The following is a 19,105-nucleotide window of genomic DNA, read 5'->3' as shown; positions in this document are numbered from 1 at the left end:
ATTCCGATGTTTAATCTTTTCCTACATGAACCTGTAAAAGTCAAAGTACGTTGATTAAAGTAATTCTTGATTAATGAGGGCAACAAACAGATCATAAATGTATCATTTCGAAATATTAATATGTTGTGTGTGTGTGCCAGACGAAAGAAGATAACACTTTAGCTATTATTATATATACATATATAAAATAGCTAAATATATTATGTGCTATAATGTATATTTTTCTACGTAATTATTGATTTGCATAAAAAAATACATTCTATTACGTCATTATAATAAAAACTATATGTACATATATATTACATTACGAATATTGCGAACATAAATTATTGTGTACTTAAAAACAAACAATATTACTCTTATGAAAAATCTTTTCAAAGAATATCCATTTATTTGAAGTGTCTTCAAAGTAGTATTATAATTTATATAAATTTTTATACATACATTTTTAATTTTAGAGAAATTCAATTAAATCTAGCGTTTAATTTTGAATATTTCAATAAAAAAATTTTGGATTAATTTTTAGTACGAAATAAAAGCAGAATTGTCATAAACAAATCTAGACATCTCTCAAGGTTTCATTGAGACTGGCTGCTAAAGAAATAGGAATCGTTATTATCAGTGATAGTTAAGTTTGAATTGAATTTTTAATTCATTGTGTTTAATTGTTAGATAGTCGGTGAAGATAGATAGCGCATTAAATATAATTTTAACGATTTTTGTTTGAATGTATAAAATATTATATAAATACATATTATTTTTTCTAAAACAATTCTATTTATATTTATATTTTTACAATATGTTATAAATTTTGGACTTATATTTCTAATAGCCTATCAAAATTTTAGTTTTTTATTTATACAAGCTGACACTATAGACGTACTATAATTAATTTTTGTGCGAATTTTCAAATTTAAAAATAAGTAAAGAGAGTATATAATTAATGCTAAGTGTCTTGAACATATATAAGGAGGTAAAAATATATTATATTATATATAATATTAACAGAAAAAATGTTTACAACATTAAATTATTTTTTGCTTAATTGTTTACATGACGAAATATAGTATAACAATAACTTCCATAAATTATTAAAATGTAATTCTCCATTCTTTATTATTTTCTGCTGTTTTCATTTATAATTAGTCAATAAAACTTGTATCTTCGGCTCAGAGCATTTGACATATGTACTTTCTTTTATTTTTGCATATCTACTGACTGATATATAAATATGGTGAATTTTAACGCCATCTTATACCCTAGATATAATACCAATGTAGAAATAGGGACATACAAAATTTCCTAAATGTAGTCGACGTTCTTGTCCAAGAAAGTCACACGCTCCATAAGAGACGCACGAAGAGACATAATTCAACGCAACGTGTTCACTATCAAATAGGCTGACATATGCTTACGTGGATAATAAGGTAGCGTGGGTTTGCATTTGATAAGGGGTTTAAAGTCCCACGTGTTTATTTACGCTTAAATGCCAGTCCCACCGCGGACTGTGTGGGTTCTTACATCATAGTGAACATGAACAACTCATCACGTAAAGTGAAAAACCCGTTGTTGTCCGCTGCTGGTCCTGGTTTTCCCTTCGACAGTTACGCGGAGAATACATTACTAGTACCAGTTAGACCCGCGTCAGCCGTGCTCCAAAATGGTGAGTTTATTCAACGATAAGCTTTGGGCGAGGTTCAGCAAATGTTGCATATTATTTGACCTGATAATACAGAACATTAGATAGCAATCGATTCCGAAGTGAGATTTGCAAGGGAGTAATCATGAGAAATAACTCTTCAAAGAAGTAACTCTTTTTACTTCGCTTGTGCTCCGTTTTGCTGCGCTTGATCTTCTCCGCATCGTGTCTTTGTATTTGTCAGAATGTATTCGTTGGCAAACATCTATTATTCCTTCATCATTTGTGCAGTCGATATTACAGAGAGAAGTGACAGTGTGTGTGACAAAAGTCCCTGAATCGTAAGCATAACATGTATGTCCATTTAGATATATGATGTGATATATCTGTTTGGTCATACCCACATTTAGTCATACCCGGATTTAATTTAATAGTCACATAAAGATAAAGCATATGCATAAAAACTCAAGTAATGATACAAAGATCAATATATAAAAAAATTTTGTCATTTATGTCATTTATGCTTTCTTTAATTATGCAAATAAATGTCTAATATTAAAGAAAAATTTAAGCTTAATATATGCTATCAATTTAAACGAATTAGCATAGACGAATTTGCAAGCATCTAGATAAACATAAGAAGATTTATGAATATGTTTAATATAAGTTAAATTGCTACTTTATTTATTAAATTGTAATTAAATAGTAATTAAATGAATAATTTTCGATCCAACTTAAAACATAAACATAGAAAGTTACAGTTTTTTATATATGTATATTTTCTATTAATATACAGTAATGTAAGTTACATTTTGTAATACTTAAAATGTATGTGTATGTGTATGTGTGTTACAATTATATTTTATAATATAAATTTATTTTCAATGCTTTATATATACACTAAATATATTTTAAAAATTTAATATACAATTTTTATGATAGTTGTGATAATGATAGCTAATTTTCAAACATATTTTTAGAAACTTGTTCTTTCGGATCTAGCAGGCGGTCTCGAACCATATCTTTGTGTATAAGGCAGATCATGACTACTCTTTCTACGTACGCAATAAATTATTGCAATAACAAGGATTATTATAAGAAAAAGGAGTAGTAATGCACCAAGTACGATAGCTGCTATTTCTCCTTGCGATAGATTGTCCCAGGCTATAAAAATGTTAGACATTTGATCTTTTGATATTATTATACAGTCATATTATTTTTACATTTACTGCATCTTATATTTATCATAAATTTTTATTAAATTAATGTGTCAAATATACGAGAAATTTATTGACTATAAAATAATATTAAAATAAATAATATATTAAAACTAACTATACTATAATAAACTACTACAACTAATGAAAAAACTATACCTGTCACGTCGATAGAACGGACATGCTGATTGTCTGAAATATCTATCGCTGTAATAGTAGCTGTTGTGGAGCAACAATTCGATAAATAATAAAATGTGACACGATCTTTCGTGCCGCTTGTAAATTTTGTGTGTAAATATAGTCCATTCGGAGTCGATATTACGCGTTTTAAGCCTAAGAAGAAAAAATCGTTGATTCAATTAAATAGAACTTTTCAGTTCTTAATTATATGTATATATATATATATATATATATATATATATATATGTATATTATTTATCCATCCATATTGTCAAATATTCGTCGAATACCTGAATCAAAATCTTGAACGATGATATCAGCACTCCAAAATGTTTTTTCACAACGATCTTTATCCAATTTACCGGCGCAATTATTGTTAAAGGAATATTCAAGTGTTGGTTTTATATCATCATTCTAAATGCAAATAGAAAAAAATTATATAGATAATAGTAATAAAATCTATATAATAGTAATAAGTAGAAAATATATAAATCTCTTATGTAACATTAGAATATAACATTAGAATATATCGTAACTCGCGCCTGATTTATTTATCGTAACGATTTATTTATTGCTATAATATGATTCTCCTATTATTTTGTATTATTTTTTTATATTACTGTTTCTTTAAATTCAAAAAATTGAATTGTATACATAATTGGCTATATTTTCTTTTACTTACTTTTATTTTGGAAATTGCATATTTCTGAACATAAATATTTACAGTCTTCTCTGGTATTTCCGTACCTAAAATCGACAACGTAAGCGTGTTGACACTAGCGTCTGGGGTATCTACTGGTACAACTATATCCACGGCTACATAGTTTGTCTGTCCTGGATATAACCATAAGCTGTTGCATATAAATTAACAAAGGTAAACACAGATTTCAAAAGCAAAGCATCATAATACAAATGTTTTCATATATATAATATTTCTCTTCATAGCTCGTATTAAATATGATGCTTTAATACAAAAAAGCTTGCTTTTTTGAGAGAATTTAATATTTAAATTTAAATTTTTTAAATATAAAAGTTTATACACACGCAACAAAGAAACAATGTTTAGACTCAAATAATAAAATTAATATATAAATAATATAATTAATATTACAAATTGCTTTTAAAATATATAATCCATGTTATTTAAGAATCAATAAGTTAATCATGTTTTAATTCCAATTTAATTCCAATGTATTAATTCATTCATTTAAACAGAGGATATACAAGCCAGTGTAAGTCGACAAATTTATGTAACGTAAATGTTACTTATCTTCTTTTGCTTAAATGTCGAAAGTCATTTACTATTAATTTTGAATTAGTATTGAAGACTATATATATGTATAGTTCCGCATTTTTCATTCAGTCGACAGATACTATTTGTATATTGATTGAAAAAAACTTGAATAAGAATCGAAATGATATTTATTGTAATATTTACTGTAAATACTGATATTTATTGTGAATATTGGTATTTATTGTAAATACTGTGAATAACTATACGTATCTAAATTATGAATACTATACATCGTATACATCAGTGCTCATTTGTTATAGTATTGGCCAATATATCCTTGTTTAAAGTTTTCTAAAAACAAATTAATTTTTATTTATTTTTCTTAATTGATTTACTTACTTAACTGGTTGTATATTAATTATTCTAAATGGCGAACTTCTTGCTTGAACTGTATATCTCACTGGAAGCACGCAATTATTTGTCAAATCAAATAGCACTCTAGGTGTTGTGCCTGGTGCAGCAATCAAGTTGCTTTTAACATTAACATCTAACAATATCTTTTTTCTTTCAAAAGAAACATCTCCAATATTTTGAGCAAATTGCGATGAAAAATCTTGGTCATTATTTTGTATTTGCATCAATATATTATCTCTATTGGATAATTTCATATCATTCATATCGATATCTTCGTTTAAAGATGCAATTTCTGATGATCGCGGTTGAATTTTCTGTTTTTGGTCGCTCTCCTGCACAGTAAAAATTTTATTTCATATTATATTTATATTTATAACTCTTTTTTTGTAGCAAAGTAACGAAGAAAAAGAAAGAAAGAGAGAGAAAGAGAAAAATAATACTCGTATTTTATGTTTATCAAAATTTATATCCTTACTAGGGCAAATATTTTTCCATTGAATATCTTGCTATTTTTTGATACATTCTGTGGAATTTTAAAATCACCATAACTAGTCAAAGAATTATTATGTAGAGAGAAAAGAGAATAACTTATGTTTCTTGCTACAGACGCGATCGAAGATAGTAATACATCAGAGAAATTGTTTGTCATAGTTTCATCGTCATTTCTTTTATTTATTTCTTTTTCATCCATAATTTCTGCCGATCTCTCGAATACGCGCACGATTTCTTTTCCTTTTGGTCTTTTGTTAATTTTAGAATTTACTAAAGGAATTGCATATATATTGGTTTGATTTTTGTTGCCAATATTCTCTTGAGCATCCTATAGAATATATATACATAATTTTAATGATTTTGAATGATTAATAATGTGAAGTAATATCTTAATTATGTAATAATCATGTGCAAAAAGATATGTTCCTATTCAACTAACTTTTCTTAAATTATTGAATTCTTTACTTTTGTTACTCACAGTCGTCGTTTTGCTTTGTGTGTGTGTGTCTTCTATCTTATTAATAACTTTTTCCCCCTTATTGATTTCTAAAAGAAATAATAAATTAAGAATTTATAATGTTTTTTAAATATATAAATAAATAATATTAAAGTTCTTTTAATATTTTGTTATCGCACATGAATATTATACGTATTATATAAATTTTTAAAAAGTTTGCCAAATGCTGCACGCAACATTCCAACCGGAATTCATTTTATTTATCCTTTTGATGCATAATCAGAAATTTCACCTGCAAAGGCTTTATTTAATTTCCTGATGCCAGTGAAAGTGAAAGCAATAATTCTATTGAAGTTTGTTGCGGTATTGGAAAGCAAAGAATAATTAAAAATGTAATACAAAGCCATAAATATTAAGAAAATTCTAAGAAGTTATACGATAAGAGATAAGCATTGAAATAATTATAATCATTTTTTCAAAACTACAACTAATTTTACTAAAAACACACCAACAAGGATACTTCGTAGATTGACTAAAAATATATTCACGCGAATAATAATAACTTTGGCAAAGGTTCGAGAGATTCAACGGCCTGGCCGAGAATAGTATAAATTTTATTTGCAAGAAACGCCCGTAAATTTTAACGATTGTACAGTTGTTATGATTGAACGCATATCAATTTCTTCTCTTCTTTAGCTCTATCTAAATGTCACGGTAAAAAACACAAAATAATTTTAATTAAAATCTTGATTTCTTTTGCACGCGCTGGCACGTCTAAGAATGCAAATTGAGCGAGAATAAATGAGAGGAAATTAGCGAGAGCCATGGTCAAAGAGCAGCGAGTGAATTGCATAATGTTGTGTACATCTGCGAGCTAGAAACCAACGGATTGGCAGTTGTAAGACGGTTGCTGTATTACGAGGAAGTTGGCAGCCGCGTGTGGACCCGAAAGCAACTCGTGTTTTATTGACGGTTGAATCGTGATTTTACTCGTGTAAAATAAAAGTGTGAGTGTCTTCTCTTTCTGATTTTGAAAAAAAACCCGATTATTAGTCATTGTGATACGTGAATTTTTCCGATTCTTATGCACAACTGTAGAAAAGTGTAGTTGCGAGACGTATGTCGTTTCGTTCGATTTCTAGCTCTATTATTAGTTAGCATTATGTAGATAATGCAATAAATTGGTACGCAATTTATTTATTTTTCAATTCCTTTCGGAACACAACTTGAATTACAAAATATGTATTACAAGATTGCCTTATAAGTTTTGCATTACAAAATTTGATCTTTTATTATTAATGTGTGTGTGATATAATATTTTTTATCTTTTAGATCTTTTTACTGTGAAATTACAATTATATTGCATCTTACACAAAGTTTTTATTAAAATTAAATAATCAGTAAAAAAATTTTGGAATTATTATTATGTATATTCGATTTTTATTTCAGTTTCTTCAACTATTTATAACTAGATTATAAAGCAAAAGAAAAAATATATAATTGACATATTCTTGTCATTAGACAGTTGATTATTTTATACCAAGAACTAATTAATACAAATTTTAAAAAGTGTTTATAAATGTATATATATAATAAAAAAATAAGATTATAATTTTATGTTATATTGCTATATGATCAAAGTTTGTAATTTCGATTATGATTCGTTAGTTTAATATTCTTCGTGACATTATCTTTATCCGTTCCAAAGGAAGCGACTACGTCAAAGTTTAGTATTTTAAATTTCCCACCCTTGTTAGTTTCTTGCACCACCCTCTTGGTGGCAGGTTGTGCGCGTCGATAACTACCCCTTTTCGTGTCTGTATTCGTGATTGTATATGCCAACAACATCATTCTTGCTTTCCGCGTCATCTTGTCTGTTAATGTGCATATTGGAAGTGGAAATCGTTTTTGGAGTAAACATCTCGTTGACTCAGATAATAAATTAAAATTGATGATAAAAGATCATAATTAATTGAAAAGAGAATTATTAAAATTTATCTTTGCATTATTTTAAACTGCATTGATTTACCAATTGTAAGAGTTTTGTGATAGAGAAGATAAATTGTCTATTAAGATAATAATTAAAATATTTTTAATAAGTGCAAGTATGAATTCTTGTGTGGTGTGGTCATTCAGTGTAATACAACGAATACTAAGCAAGCAATCGTCCGATCAATATTGTCCTTGGTGTATAAAGGTTAGACATTGGATGTAGCGACACACTGTTTTATATACATATTAATAATAGAAAAATAAATCAATAAAAAAATAAGTATGATACAACGTACAATTTGTTAGACAGTTTAGATAAAACTTTTTTTGCATACAAGATATTTTTGTAAATAGAAGAGGGTCGTGATGTAGGATGTATTAGAAAATCCACAACTGCATAAACATAATAAATATTGATGCAATCAAATTTTCATATTACATTAATTAATCGCGTGTATGTGCTATTTTAATTACAAGATTAAAATAAAATTAATTAATTTTATTTAAGATCAATCATGTATATTTCATATTAAGTAAATTTTTTTAAATTTATTGTAAATGTTGACATAATGCTTTTCATGAATGGATAAATATATGTGGATGTATATGGAATTATAAAGATAAATATTTAGAAACGCACACATTTAAAATAAAAATATAAATCTATATTTTTCTTGTATTTAAAAATAAAGAAAATGAGTGTGCATGTGTGTATGTGTGTACTTACTTGTAGGCAAAATTTCACGCGTAAAGTTTCCCAAAATGTTGATTATAATTTCAGCTACATTAGCATCTATGTAAATTTTGGTATATTCGCTCAAATTAACTCCGTGTATTAATTTTTTTTTCTGCAATAAAATGCATATATATTTTATATATTCTTTCTTAATGCATGAATTTGTGTATTTACCGAGAATTTTTTTATATATAAAATACATTAAAATATAAATCTTGGAAGGTTTCAACGCTTTGATTAAATTTTAAATATAAGTAAAATTTGTCATGATAATTTCATTGATCGATCGACTTTTTTATATATTCATAATATTATAGATCAAATAAAAATAAATATATAATTAATAGATACGTGATAACATTTATTAAAATTAACGTTTTTTTAAAAATAACTTACTTCACAATTGTATAAAACAGTTATATTTCTATTATATATAAATATATGTCTTGTTATCTTCATATTCGAGTTATTATCCAATAAACAATATTTTTCATCTAAAATGTAAAAATAATTATATAAAATAATTATATGATACTTATATATATTCACTTATATATATTTAAGTTATATTCTCACTTATATATATTTAAGTTATATTTGAAATCAACTTGTTACGACATATGCCTTTTTCAACATACTCTTTATAATAAAATCATATTATTATTACTATATGTCATGTTGTAATCTTATCTCTTATATTTAAAATAATATAAAATTCAAAATAATTTAATTATGCAATAAGAGCAATAGCGTAATTTGTAGAACTTATATACGTCAATATTCAATCAAATATGATAAGCAATGTCAATATTATTCATAATCTAAAAAAATTATTTACGTAATATTGTTATGTTGAGATTATCATCCCCTTCACTTTCATTTGTGGCGAATAACAAGAAAAGATTAATATCTTTAATAACAGAATTATTTTTACCAGTTTCCACCTGTTGTATGCAGTACCTTTCAACAGAAATATTTCTCTTTAATTTAAAAAAATATTAGTTTCTTTAAAATAATATTTTTATTGTAGTTTTATATTTGTGTGCATATTAAAATAATATTTATAAGTAATTTAATAAACATTTATAAGCAATTGAAACGTGATAAAAATAACGAAAAATTCCTTTATATAAATATTCTTGTTATTAATTATTAAAACATAAATCTATCACATAAATTGATATAACAAACCTAGGACATTTTGCTTTCAAAAAATCGCTCGAAATTTTCATCATCTGTGACAGATTCTTCGGAGATTCTAATGGAATCTCAAATTCAGAGCATTCAATCTTTTTTAGAGTAATTCCATCCAATTTCGTTTCCGTCTCGATTGATTGCGCAGTTCGTATATTCTCTGTCTTGAGTATTTCCTCATCCGATTGAGAAATGTTATTAATCGAAGTGGAATTTTTTGCGAATGCTGATTCACCGAATGCATTTTTTTGTAGAATGCAAATCACACAACATATCACAAAAAGCGAGAACACGCGTGATTCCATGCTGTAAAGTGCAGGGAAAAGACTCGACGGAAAGACTAGACGTAAAAATGTGCGGCATACTTATAAAGTTTCGCGTCCGCGTAAGTTTACAAAAGAGGTAACATGTCTTCAGTTACATTGACGATAACACAAGCGCAAAAGTAAATCTAGGCGTTAACGTGCGTAGTTGCACAATCGAAGATATCTCGTTATGAGTAAAGCTTGATACACAATAGTTGAATAAACTTATAAATATTGTAGCATTTAATATCCTGATTATCTCGGATATAAATGCTTCATGATTGAAATAATCGGATTAGTATATTAACGCGTTTTCGTCCTCCAAAGTTATATTGAGAAAAAGTGATAAACATTTTTCATTATTAAAACAAAAAGTATAAAACAAAAATTCTATAAATTAATTATTTATAATAAATTTTACAAAATTTAGATACTTTTTTTATATTAATATGTATCAATAATATGTATCAAATTAAATTTTATATTTTATATTAAATCTAATGATACTGTACACATTTCTCTTTTCGATTATGTACCCTATAACATAAATAAATCTTTTTATTGAATAGATACAAGCAACAGTATTTTTATTAATGTACCGATTATTTGTTTTTTTATAATAATTTAATGAAGAGAATTAGTATCCAATAATAAAAATGTGTAATGTTTAAAAACTATTAATAAGTTTTTCTTAATTTTTTTCGTGAATGTTATTGTTAATTGTTGTGAATTATACCTGAGGATTTGTGCCTAAAAATAAAATGTATCAATGTAATAACATCAAACAATAATTCAAAGTCTCTCAGAATGCTCTAACCAACTGCGTTACAAGAGTATAAGAGTATTATCGATTAGCATTATCTTTGTCATTGGTTCTTACGTTCATTGCATCCTGTCTAATATTGACAATTCATGAATAACATGGAAAATTCAGTTGTTTAAAGGAAGGCATTTTATGGACACGTTATTATATCTGATTAACTAAGAATGATTAAATATATGATATTTTTCAATTTCTGACTATCTTAAGAATTTGTTCTAATTTTTGGAAATAAAACATTCATAAAAATTTTATTAAGAAAAATTTATTTTTATCAGTTTTTTTTACTTTAAGTATTTTTTTCTACGTTTATACGAATAATGTTTGCAATAACTATATAGAAACAATATTTTCTTATATATATTTATATATAAAAATATATATTTTTTTGCTTACAGATATATATAAATATATTAGAGAATCAAGTATATTTAAAAAAATAATACATTAGAAATCGATTACTGTAAGTTAAATTATTTTTTTTTAGATACCGAGCTCGACAACTTCATAGGACAGGAGCCGGCTAATATTCAATCCCAATCTCCATCAAAGGCACAGGAGAATCCGCCCACGGATGCATCTTTTCAGTCAAAGGAGAGCAAGGATACAGTGAATCAGCCAGCAAAATCAGGATATTTCACGTCGATCCTTTCTTCTCTACCAAACTTATCGCTGTCATCAAATAATAGCGGCGCGGGATCGCAAATAAATCAAACACCTGAGAATACCTCAAGCAAAGTGATACACGAACCTAATTCTTACATATCTTCCCAAGGGCATCATGGTTCTCAATCGGAAATACCAGGATTCTTAGCGATTAATTCTCAGGATCCTCGAAGTACAAACTTATCAGGTTTTACTGCTTTCAGTCCCACTGATACTGTATCGAATTCTCCGCAGCCCGCAGCAGTTCCGCCGAATTTACCTCAGTCTGGTTATGGTAAGTGTCTAAATTATACATATATTAATGTTTAAAATATAATTATGTATAATTACTCATAAACAAAATTATGTCTCGATTAACATAATTATATTATAATACTAACAACTTACAATTAGCATAATTTTTTGTGTTAATAAGTTTTAATTAAATCTTTAATCAATTAATATATGAATATATGAATAAATGATTAAAGGAAAATACGTAGAAATCTGATACAAAGCAATTCCAAGAAATCTTAATTAATAGAAACCTAAAGTCAATTTTTCAATATTAATTTTGTCTGAGTGCTGTTTACATACACATATTAAATTTCTTTCTTTGACTCATTCCTCTATTATATAATATATCAAGAACATTATGCTTTAAGCGCATTTTTAAAAAATTAATTATCTTTTTTTTTAAAGCGCCTGTTTCTTATCGACTTGGCAATCAACGACGCCTGAAGTATGCGCCTCCACCTGATTTAACGTCCAACAACGCAAAGTCGAGCCCAACGGTACAAACATTCTTCCCTACTCAAAATGTGTCTGCGCCGCCAACTATCTTAAATCCATTCAAGTCGGAGGGATCGGTAGAGGGTAACAATTCGAGCGTACAGCAGACTAGTTCTTTACCCGAACAGCTTCCAAAGTTTGAGCAGCTTTCGGGAAATAATTCTCTTCGTAGCTCATTTCAATCCAATTCAGTCGCAACAGAAACAGCGTATAACTCATCCGTAGCATCCACAACTCAGAATCAATTTTCTGAAAGTTCTTCCACATCTACGCCATCGCAATTTGTTTCGTCGTTATCAAGACCAATACCTGCGCAAATATTAGAGCCCGCAACGCCACAAAACACTCCGGCGAACGTTTCATTTCCTGGCTTTACACCTTACGTAAATCGAGATGTCTTACCGACATCTAATTTAGATAGAGAAGTGGCTGCGTTTAGGAACCCAAATCAATTAAATTCATCGTCGGAATTTTCGAGAAACAGTATTTCCGAGATAACTGCAGAATCTGCGCATAAGCCGTCATTGATATCAGAGGAGACAAAAGCGACTTTTACGCCGGTATCAGCAGCCAAGGTGACAGAAAAGTTGGAAAATTTACTTGCAGAGCAAAAAGAAGATTCTTCTTGCGTAACAACTTCCGAAACTTTTTCAAAAATTGATGAGATTTCATCCAGTGTCACTACTGAATTAACGAAATCTTTCAAGCCGCAGAGCGAGACGCCGTTGGCTACAAATGAGTTCATCGATGAATCATACAAGGCAAAGTTGAATGACGTTCAAGAGAAAACCGCTCAGCCTGGAAGTGACACTTGGAGTGACGTATTTCTTGGGCAAGAGCCAGCGGCGGAATCGGTAATCTGCCCGAAAGTACATACAGCCGATCACATTCCGATTGTAACAGATATCCAAACGGCTGAATTGAACACACATTTGCCTCAATATTTTCAATTGCAATCGACATCTATGCCAAGCTCCGCTTTTTATGCAGACAGGCCCGCAGATCAAAGATCAAGCTTGAATTACGTACCGCCTGTTCAACTTCCGCAAAGCAATTTCTACAATACGCCAAAACCAACGGAGCAATCGACAAGTGTGTTCTTCGATTCGACAAAACCGGAGAAATTTTCAAATTTTTCTCAAGAAAAAAATATAAATCCTTCTCTTGGTCAACCAAGCACTTTATTAGTTGATGCGACAAATAATTTGCAGCAGGTTCAAGAAAAGTCAGCTTTTAGTTCTACAGCGATCGATTCCACGGCTTACGCACCGTTTTGGAATGCCGATCAATCTTCTCAATCGCAGGTGTTAAATACTACATCCAATCAGCCAGGATATATAGCGCCCAGCCAATCGCCAACATTAACATTTTATAATCCTGCTCAATTTGTGACTGAATTGCCTAAACAATTGACTGTTTCACATACATACGATCAACAATCTTCTCAACAGCAATCGAATCAAAATCCATCGTTGTACGGAAATACCAGTGGGTTACAGCAATCTTACGCTGCTCATGAAGATAGCACCGCATATTCTTCGCCTGCAATCTCGATGGTAACGGCAATACCTGAACCAACCGGATCAGCCACACTTAGCCCTATTCAAATGTCAGTTAATGCACCGATTAATCGCACTCCACCAGATACTATTCCACCAAGTTTCCAAAATTGGGTAAAAATATCTCGCATATTATATTTCTAATTTATTTATAAGACTAGACAAGAATATCGTAAAATATTGTAAAATACGAATTACTAATAATATATTGATCATTTTTCTTTATTATACATATATATTTGTATATAATTAATTTATATTTTTCTCTTTATTAATAAATTTTTCAGATAAAATATTTGTACTTGTATTTATATAAATGGAACATTTTTTAGCTATATTTTTTATTTGCTATCTTGTTATTTAAAAAATGTACGAAAATATATTATTATATATTTACAAAAAAATAAATACTTTTCAGGCTGCTGGATCTCCCGATAAACATATGCAGTACAGATCGGTATATCATCATTGGTTCTACCGCAAAGAGGTGGAGAACAAAACACTATGGCTTCCGTTCTCCATGCAGGATAGTTTAAAGTTAGAAGAAGTACATAATTCTACCGATATTACGCCTGAAACTACAGTTGCTACTGAGGGTGGTCGTTATGACATTGATATTTTGCGTCGTCAAAGAGCGCCCGTGTACTGGACTGGTGCATCTACCGAAGTTAGGCGATGTTCTTGGTTCTTCAAAGGAGCATCTGAATCGAGATACATTCCTTACAGTGAGAGCACTGCTGCAAAACTCGAAGAGGAATATAAGCAAGCATGCCTTGCGAACAATTGGAATCGAAGAGTTGACTTGAATAACGGAGAATATGTTGTCTTCCATAGCGCAACAGTCCAAGTTCATTATTTACAATCGACTTCCCCCGATTTGGCAGGATCTTGGGGAAATAGTGCAGTAAGTAAACGAGCTATTTATAACAAATTTCACACACGATAAAATAAAATTTTATAACAATTGAAACAGTTTATTATATTTTGAAAATATTTAATTGGTTTTATAAAAGTTTTGCTTAATATACGATATGTAATTACGTGAATTTTATATTAAAATGTTTGTTTATAGTTTTTTAGATTTTTACTGCTGTTCAAATATTGTATAATTTGTTGACAGTGTCACTAATTATATTTCATTAAAATGGAATAAACGCACTGTTAAAAATTATTATTCTTTTTGTTACGTAATTTAAGTGAAGTTAAGTTAAGTTTGAAATTATTAAAAATGCTTTGCTTTATTATTCACATTTAAGCTTTTAATCTTGTCTTAATAACATTTTATATTCTCACTGTTTTTAAAATTATATTTTATTTTATACTACACACATTATTTTCGATGTACGCTGTTATGTTTTAAAATATATTACTTTTTCAATAATCAAATTTTTAATTCAATTTATTTAAGATGTGTAAGCGTTTTTTTATATTACACGCATGGTTCTGTTTGAAATGGTGGATCCTAATTTCTACAGGGTTCAGAGGACAGTACATATTTACAGGGTTCTTCAACTAAACCAAGAGTTGTTAAAAGAGGAGTCGATGAATTCAATATAGATGAGGGTGAACCCGAACAAGTAGATCATCTTCTATTTCTCGTTCATGGTATTGGTAGTGTTTGCGATCTGAAATTTCGCACTGTAGAAGAAGTTGGTAAGTTGTAAAAAATGTAATGTTAAATGCTAATAAATTAATTATAATAATCACTTATTAAATTCAAAAATATCGAAATATAATTTCGATATTAATATTAAAAAATTTTTTTATGACAGTCGATGAATTTCGAAGTATATCATTTCAATTGGTACAGTCACATTATCGTACCGCGAGCGAACAAGGAATTGTAAACAGAATAGAAGTTTTGCCAATCTCCTGGCATGCAACGCTGCATTCCGAGGATACGGGAATCGACAAAAAGCTGGAATCTATCACATTAGAGAGTATTCCAAAATTACGACATTTTACTAATGATACTTTGCTCGATATACTTTTCTATACCAGTCCCGTATATTGTCAAACTATTATGCGCACCGTTGGAAGTGAGATAAATAGATTGCACTTTCTATTCAAAGAAAGAAATCCTACCTTTGATGGAGATATATACTTAGGTGGTCATTCATTGGGCAGTTTAATTTTATTCGATCTACTGTGCCATCAAAAGCCCGTTAAGAAAGAAGAAGAAGAAGAGAAAGACAATGACAATACTGACAATGACGACGATCAGGACGGTGTAAGTAAAAAAAAAATTATTACTCGATCTTCTTAATTCGATCTTATGATAATTTGAATACTTTACTTCAACTTGAAATATTTAAGTAGTAAACGTTATCGCGCTATCGCAGGAAAATGACAATATTGGACCCATTAAACCAATGCGGGCGGCTGTTCTGAAAAGACGTCTTAGTAGAAGGATTAGCTACGTTGTAACAGGCGCGGCAGGAACTGGTCAACCTTACATACATTATCCGCAACTCAATTTTCATCCGCGTGCCTTCTTTGCTCTCGGCAGTCCGATCGGCATGTTTGTAACGGTTCGCGGGATCGATACTCTCGGAGAAAATTTTATTCTACCCACTTGTCCGGCTTTCTTCAACATCTTTCATCCTTTTGATCCGGTAGCTTACAGAATGGAATCTTTGATTAATCCTGAAGCTCACAAATTTCGACCTATGCTGATACCACATCACAAAGGCAGAAAAAGAATGCATTTAGGTGAGTTGAAAATTGTTTATTTTATAATATGTATAATAATAAACTTTAACGAAGAAAAAATTATTAATATTGATAAATATAATTTGCAGAATTAAAGGAAACGATGGCACGAGTCGGAGCAGATTTGAAACAAAAGTTAATTGATTCCGTGAAACATACGTGGAACTCTTTCTATCAGTTAACCGTATTTCACAAGCCAGACAATCAAGCTCTGGAACGTGAAATCGATAAAGTTGTTGAGGAACAGTTACAGCAGCAGCCTACTGTACCAGAGCAACATAACAACGATGATGGTGGTGCCAATTTAAAAATAGGAAAACTTAACGGTGGTCGAAGGATAGATTACGTTCTTCAAGAAGCGCCTTTCGAATATATTAATGAATATATTTTTGCTCTTACAAGCCATATCTGTTACTGGTAAATCTCGCGATATATTTGTTGCGAAAAATATATTACGTTATATTTATGCACACTAATTTTTATATTATTTGATTAATTTTAGGGAATCCGAGGATACTATGCTCTTGATACTGAAAGAAATATATGGATCTAAAGATATTCAGACAGATGCGCAACTTCCTCAGACATTGTCAATTGAGAGAGTGTCTCCTTCGCCATCTTTGAATTTAGCAGTTGCGTTATCAAACAATGAAAGTAACGTAGGAACATCTGTTATGGGAATAGATCCTACAGTGCCTATATCCAGCAGATCTGTTGGTCCACCACCTAAGACTGGTTTTGTACCAAAATTATGATTGACAAAACAACTTTCCCATCTTACTCTTTTAATTTAAATATATAGCAGAAGTGTAAAATTAATTTCTCTGTCAATGCAATAATAAATTGCAATGAGAGAGAAATTAAATTTACTTTTGATTTGTATTTAAAATAAAAAGATTAAATTGCGATCAATATTAAAAAGAAAAAAAATAGAATGCAGAAGAAAAATCAAACTTTGTATTTTACAGTGCTCTTGTATTATTTGTAAAATCACTAAAGCACTAATTAAGATTTATATCTATTAAATATTAATTGCACTATATTACAAAATCGGCCTATCGGTGATCGATCTTTCTGACGACTTGAGTTTAGCAGCAAATCAGTTATTAGGTGTAAATGATGAAGAAATGTTAAGAATAATTTGATTTATTGATAATTTTTATCGTCTAAATAATTGTTAATTGTTTATTGCGTTTATTTGCATATACATATTATTGATACTTTAACGATATGCAATTGTGGTTGTATGACTGAAGGTATGTATAAAATGTTGGATAGACAAAATATAAATATTGGGACGAAAATGCGTAAATATGAGATAACATGTAAATATACATACTTTATAGTTGAATAAAAATATAGATTATATAAATTTTTATAATTCGTTTAAACGGATTATAGGAACACTAATTTTCATTCTTATGTATGCGCGAATTTTAATAAATTACTGTATTCTTTTACATTTTCGCGACTTTATCCTCCTTCATATAATTCGATTACAAGTTTACGCATATGTTCTATCGCAAATCGCCATTCGATTGATATTACCAGTAAATTCCAAGTGCATTTCAGGTATATAGCAAAGCGGCACGTGACAGAATAATGGAAAACTTGGGCAATAATCTTGATATCGTGCAGTCGAGCAGTGCCGATATGTTCCTTAAAATGGTGTTACATGTCCAATCGGATCAGCGAATAGCGTCACCTTATCGCGCGAGCAGCTTTAGCGGGGGTTAGAAGAAAAAAGGAGAATGCTTCGGCACATGCACGGCTATCACGAAACGCTAATTAATTGCGGTGCAAGCCCACCAGGTTCGAAACTGCTTTGCATTTTGCGTGCAGGCTCTCGTAAAACTACATGCCTGTCAGCCCCGGCGAATTTCAAGATGATTTATCGTCCTCGCAAAACTAAGTTTTTCGCGGTACTTCGTGGCTTCTCGGCGGTTCCGAAAGGCACCACCGCTTTCGACATGCAACTGTGGTCGCTGTGGGCACGATCCGTAAAGTTGACGTCGCTGATCGACTACTATTTTATATCCTCACCATCTAGTCGGGCTGACTTTGAAATATGTTTCCTTCGAATCTTTCGACGTAGGGATTTTTCGGTCGGCACGTTTCACGGTGACCCGCATACGTTATAATTGCGGAGAAATTAAGTGCCGGCTTTTACGTGACGGCGTTTAATACGTACCGGCCGAACCCATATTGTCACGCGAATAATCATGCACACGAAAAGTCACGTTGTACATCAATCTTTTTGTAATTTCGTCAAATTATAACAAGAATCGTGAAACTATATAGACATGCAAAGTCCATGTTACTTCTCTTTAACACATTAATATTAATATAATTATCTGAAATGCACATCAATTTAAAGATAAATATCTTTATTACATAAGAGAATACATGCGAACATCTATAAAAATGAATAAATTACCTTGCATTCAAATTGTAAAAAATATCGAATAAATAATATATTTATATTATATTCAAAAACTTAATTAAAAATTTTATAGAAATGCAGTTTCTTTTGCTTGAAATATTTTTGTAAAGTATAACATTTAAGAGAAGCATTAACATAAGAATGTACACACACATATGATTTTAATATTAATTTACTATATTTAAAATATAAATTTTATAAAGATTACTATTTGTATCATTTTTTTTCTATTTAGAATAATAATATAGAATAGATATTATATATATATATATAT

General features: G+C 29.5%; 2 protein-coding genes across 4 annotated transcripts; one reads left to right on the top strand and one right to left on the bottom strand.

Annotated features, from left to right (window-relative positions):
- Positions 1 to 1,319: 1,319 nt before the first annotated feature.
- LOC145944690 (uncharacterized) lies at positions 1,320 to 18,812 on the top strand. 2 transcript variants are annotated; one of them, XM_083053233.1, is made up of 9 exons: positions 1,320 to 1,663; positions 11,168 to 11,620; positions 12,028 to 13,790; positions 14,095 to 14,580; positions 15,179 to 15,329; positions 15,449 to 15,906; positions 16,019 to 16,388; positions 16,478 to 16,805; positions 16,891 to 18,812. In XM_083053233.1, the coding sequence occupies exons 1-9, from the start codon at positions 1,534 to 1,536 to the stop codon at positions 17,141 to 17,143; spliced, it is 4,392 nt and encodes a 1,463-aa protein (XP_082909359.1). In that variant the 5' UTR covers positions 1,320 to 1,533; the 3' UTR covers positions 17,144 to 18,812. The 2 variants fall into 2 exon arrangements, with proteins under 2 accessions (XP_082909359.1, XP_082909351.1); XM_083053225.1 differs by having other exon boundaries at positions 15,152 to 15,329; positions 16,891 to 18,811.
- On the bottom strand, positions 2,476 to 9,940 carry LOC145944703 (uncharacterized). Of its 2 annotated transcripts, none has more exons than XM_083053241.1 (11): positions 9,553 to 9,940; positions 9,200 to 9,321; positions 8,758 to 8,855; positions 8,353 to 8,473; positions 5,616 to 5,722; positions 5,160 to 5,504; positions 4,670 to 5,016; positions 3,719 to 3,887; positions 3,327 to 3,450; positions 3,016 to 3,189; positions 2,476 to 2,803 (listed from the first exon to the last, which is right to left on the bottom strand). In XM_083053241.1, exons 1-11 carry the CDS (start codon positions 9,858 to 9,860, stop codon positions 2,616 to 2,618), a joined length of 2,103 nt encoding a protein of 700 aa, XP_082909367.1. In that variant the 5' UTR covers positions 9,861 to 9,940; the 3' UTR covers positions 2,476 to 2,615. The 2 variants fall into 2 exon arrangements, with proteins under 2 accessions (XP_082909367.1, XP_082909378.1); XM_083053252.1 differs by having other exon boundaries at positions 5,655 to 5,722.
- Positions 18,813 to 19,105: the final 293 nt, after the last annotated feature.

Source organism: Prenolepis imparis, unplaced genomic scaffold (genome assembly GCF_030444845.1).
Source record: "Prenolepis imparis isolate NDT839.2.m4 unplaced genomic scaffold, iyPreImpa1.0 SCAF_1, whole genome shotgun sequence".
In the NCBI taxonomy this organism is placed as follows: domain Eukaryota; kingdom Metazoa; phylum Arthropoda; class Insecta; order Hymenoptera; family Formicidae; genus Prenolepis; species Prenolepis imparis.
The sequence above is the reverse complement of the archived record's forward strand: the minus strand, read 5'-3'. Positions and strand labels throughout refer to the sequence as shown.

Bases quoted from the DNA above. Each gene is read 5' to 3' on its own strand.
- LOC145944690 (XM_083053225.1), top strand. From the start codon at position 1,534: ATGAACAACTCATCACGTAAAGTGAAAAACCCGTTGTTGTCCGCTGCT. The intron at 15,907-16,018 runs GTAAGTAAAAAA...GCGCTATCGCAG, and splicing joins ATGACGACGATCAGGACGGT to GAAAATGACAATATTGGACC. The intron at 16,806-16,890 runs GTAAATCTCGCG...GATTAATTTTAG, and splicing joins ACAAGCCATATCTGTTACTG to GGAATCCGAGGATACTATGC.
- LOC145944703 (XM_083053241.1), bottom strand. From the start codon at position 9,860: ATGGAATCACGCGTGTTCTCGCTTTTTGTGATATGTTGTGTGATTTGC. The intron at 8,856-9,199 runs GTAAATAATTTT...TTTACATTTTAG, and splicing joins TCTCAACATAACAATATTAC to ATGAAAAATATTGTTTATTG. The intron at 3,888-4,669 runs GTAAGTAAATCA...TATATGCAACAG, and splicing joins ATTAATATACAACCAGTTAA to CTTATGGTTATATCCAGGAC.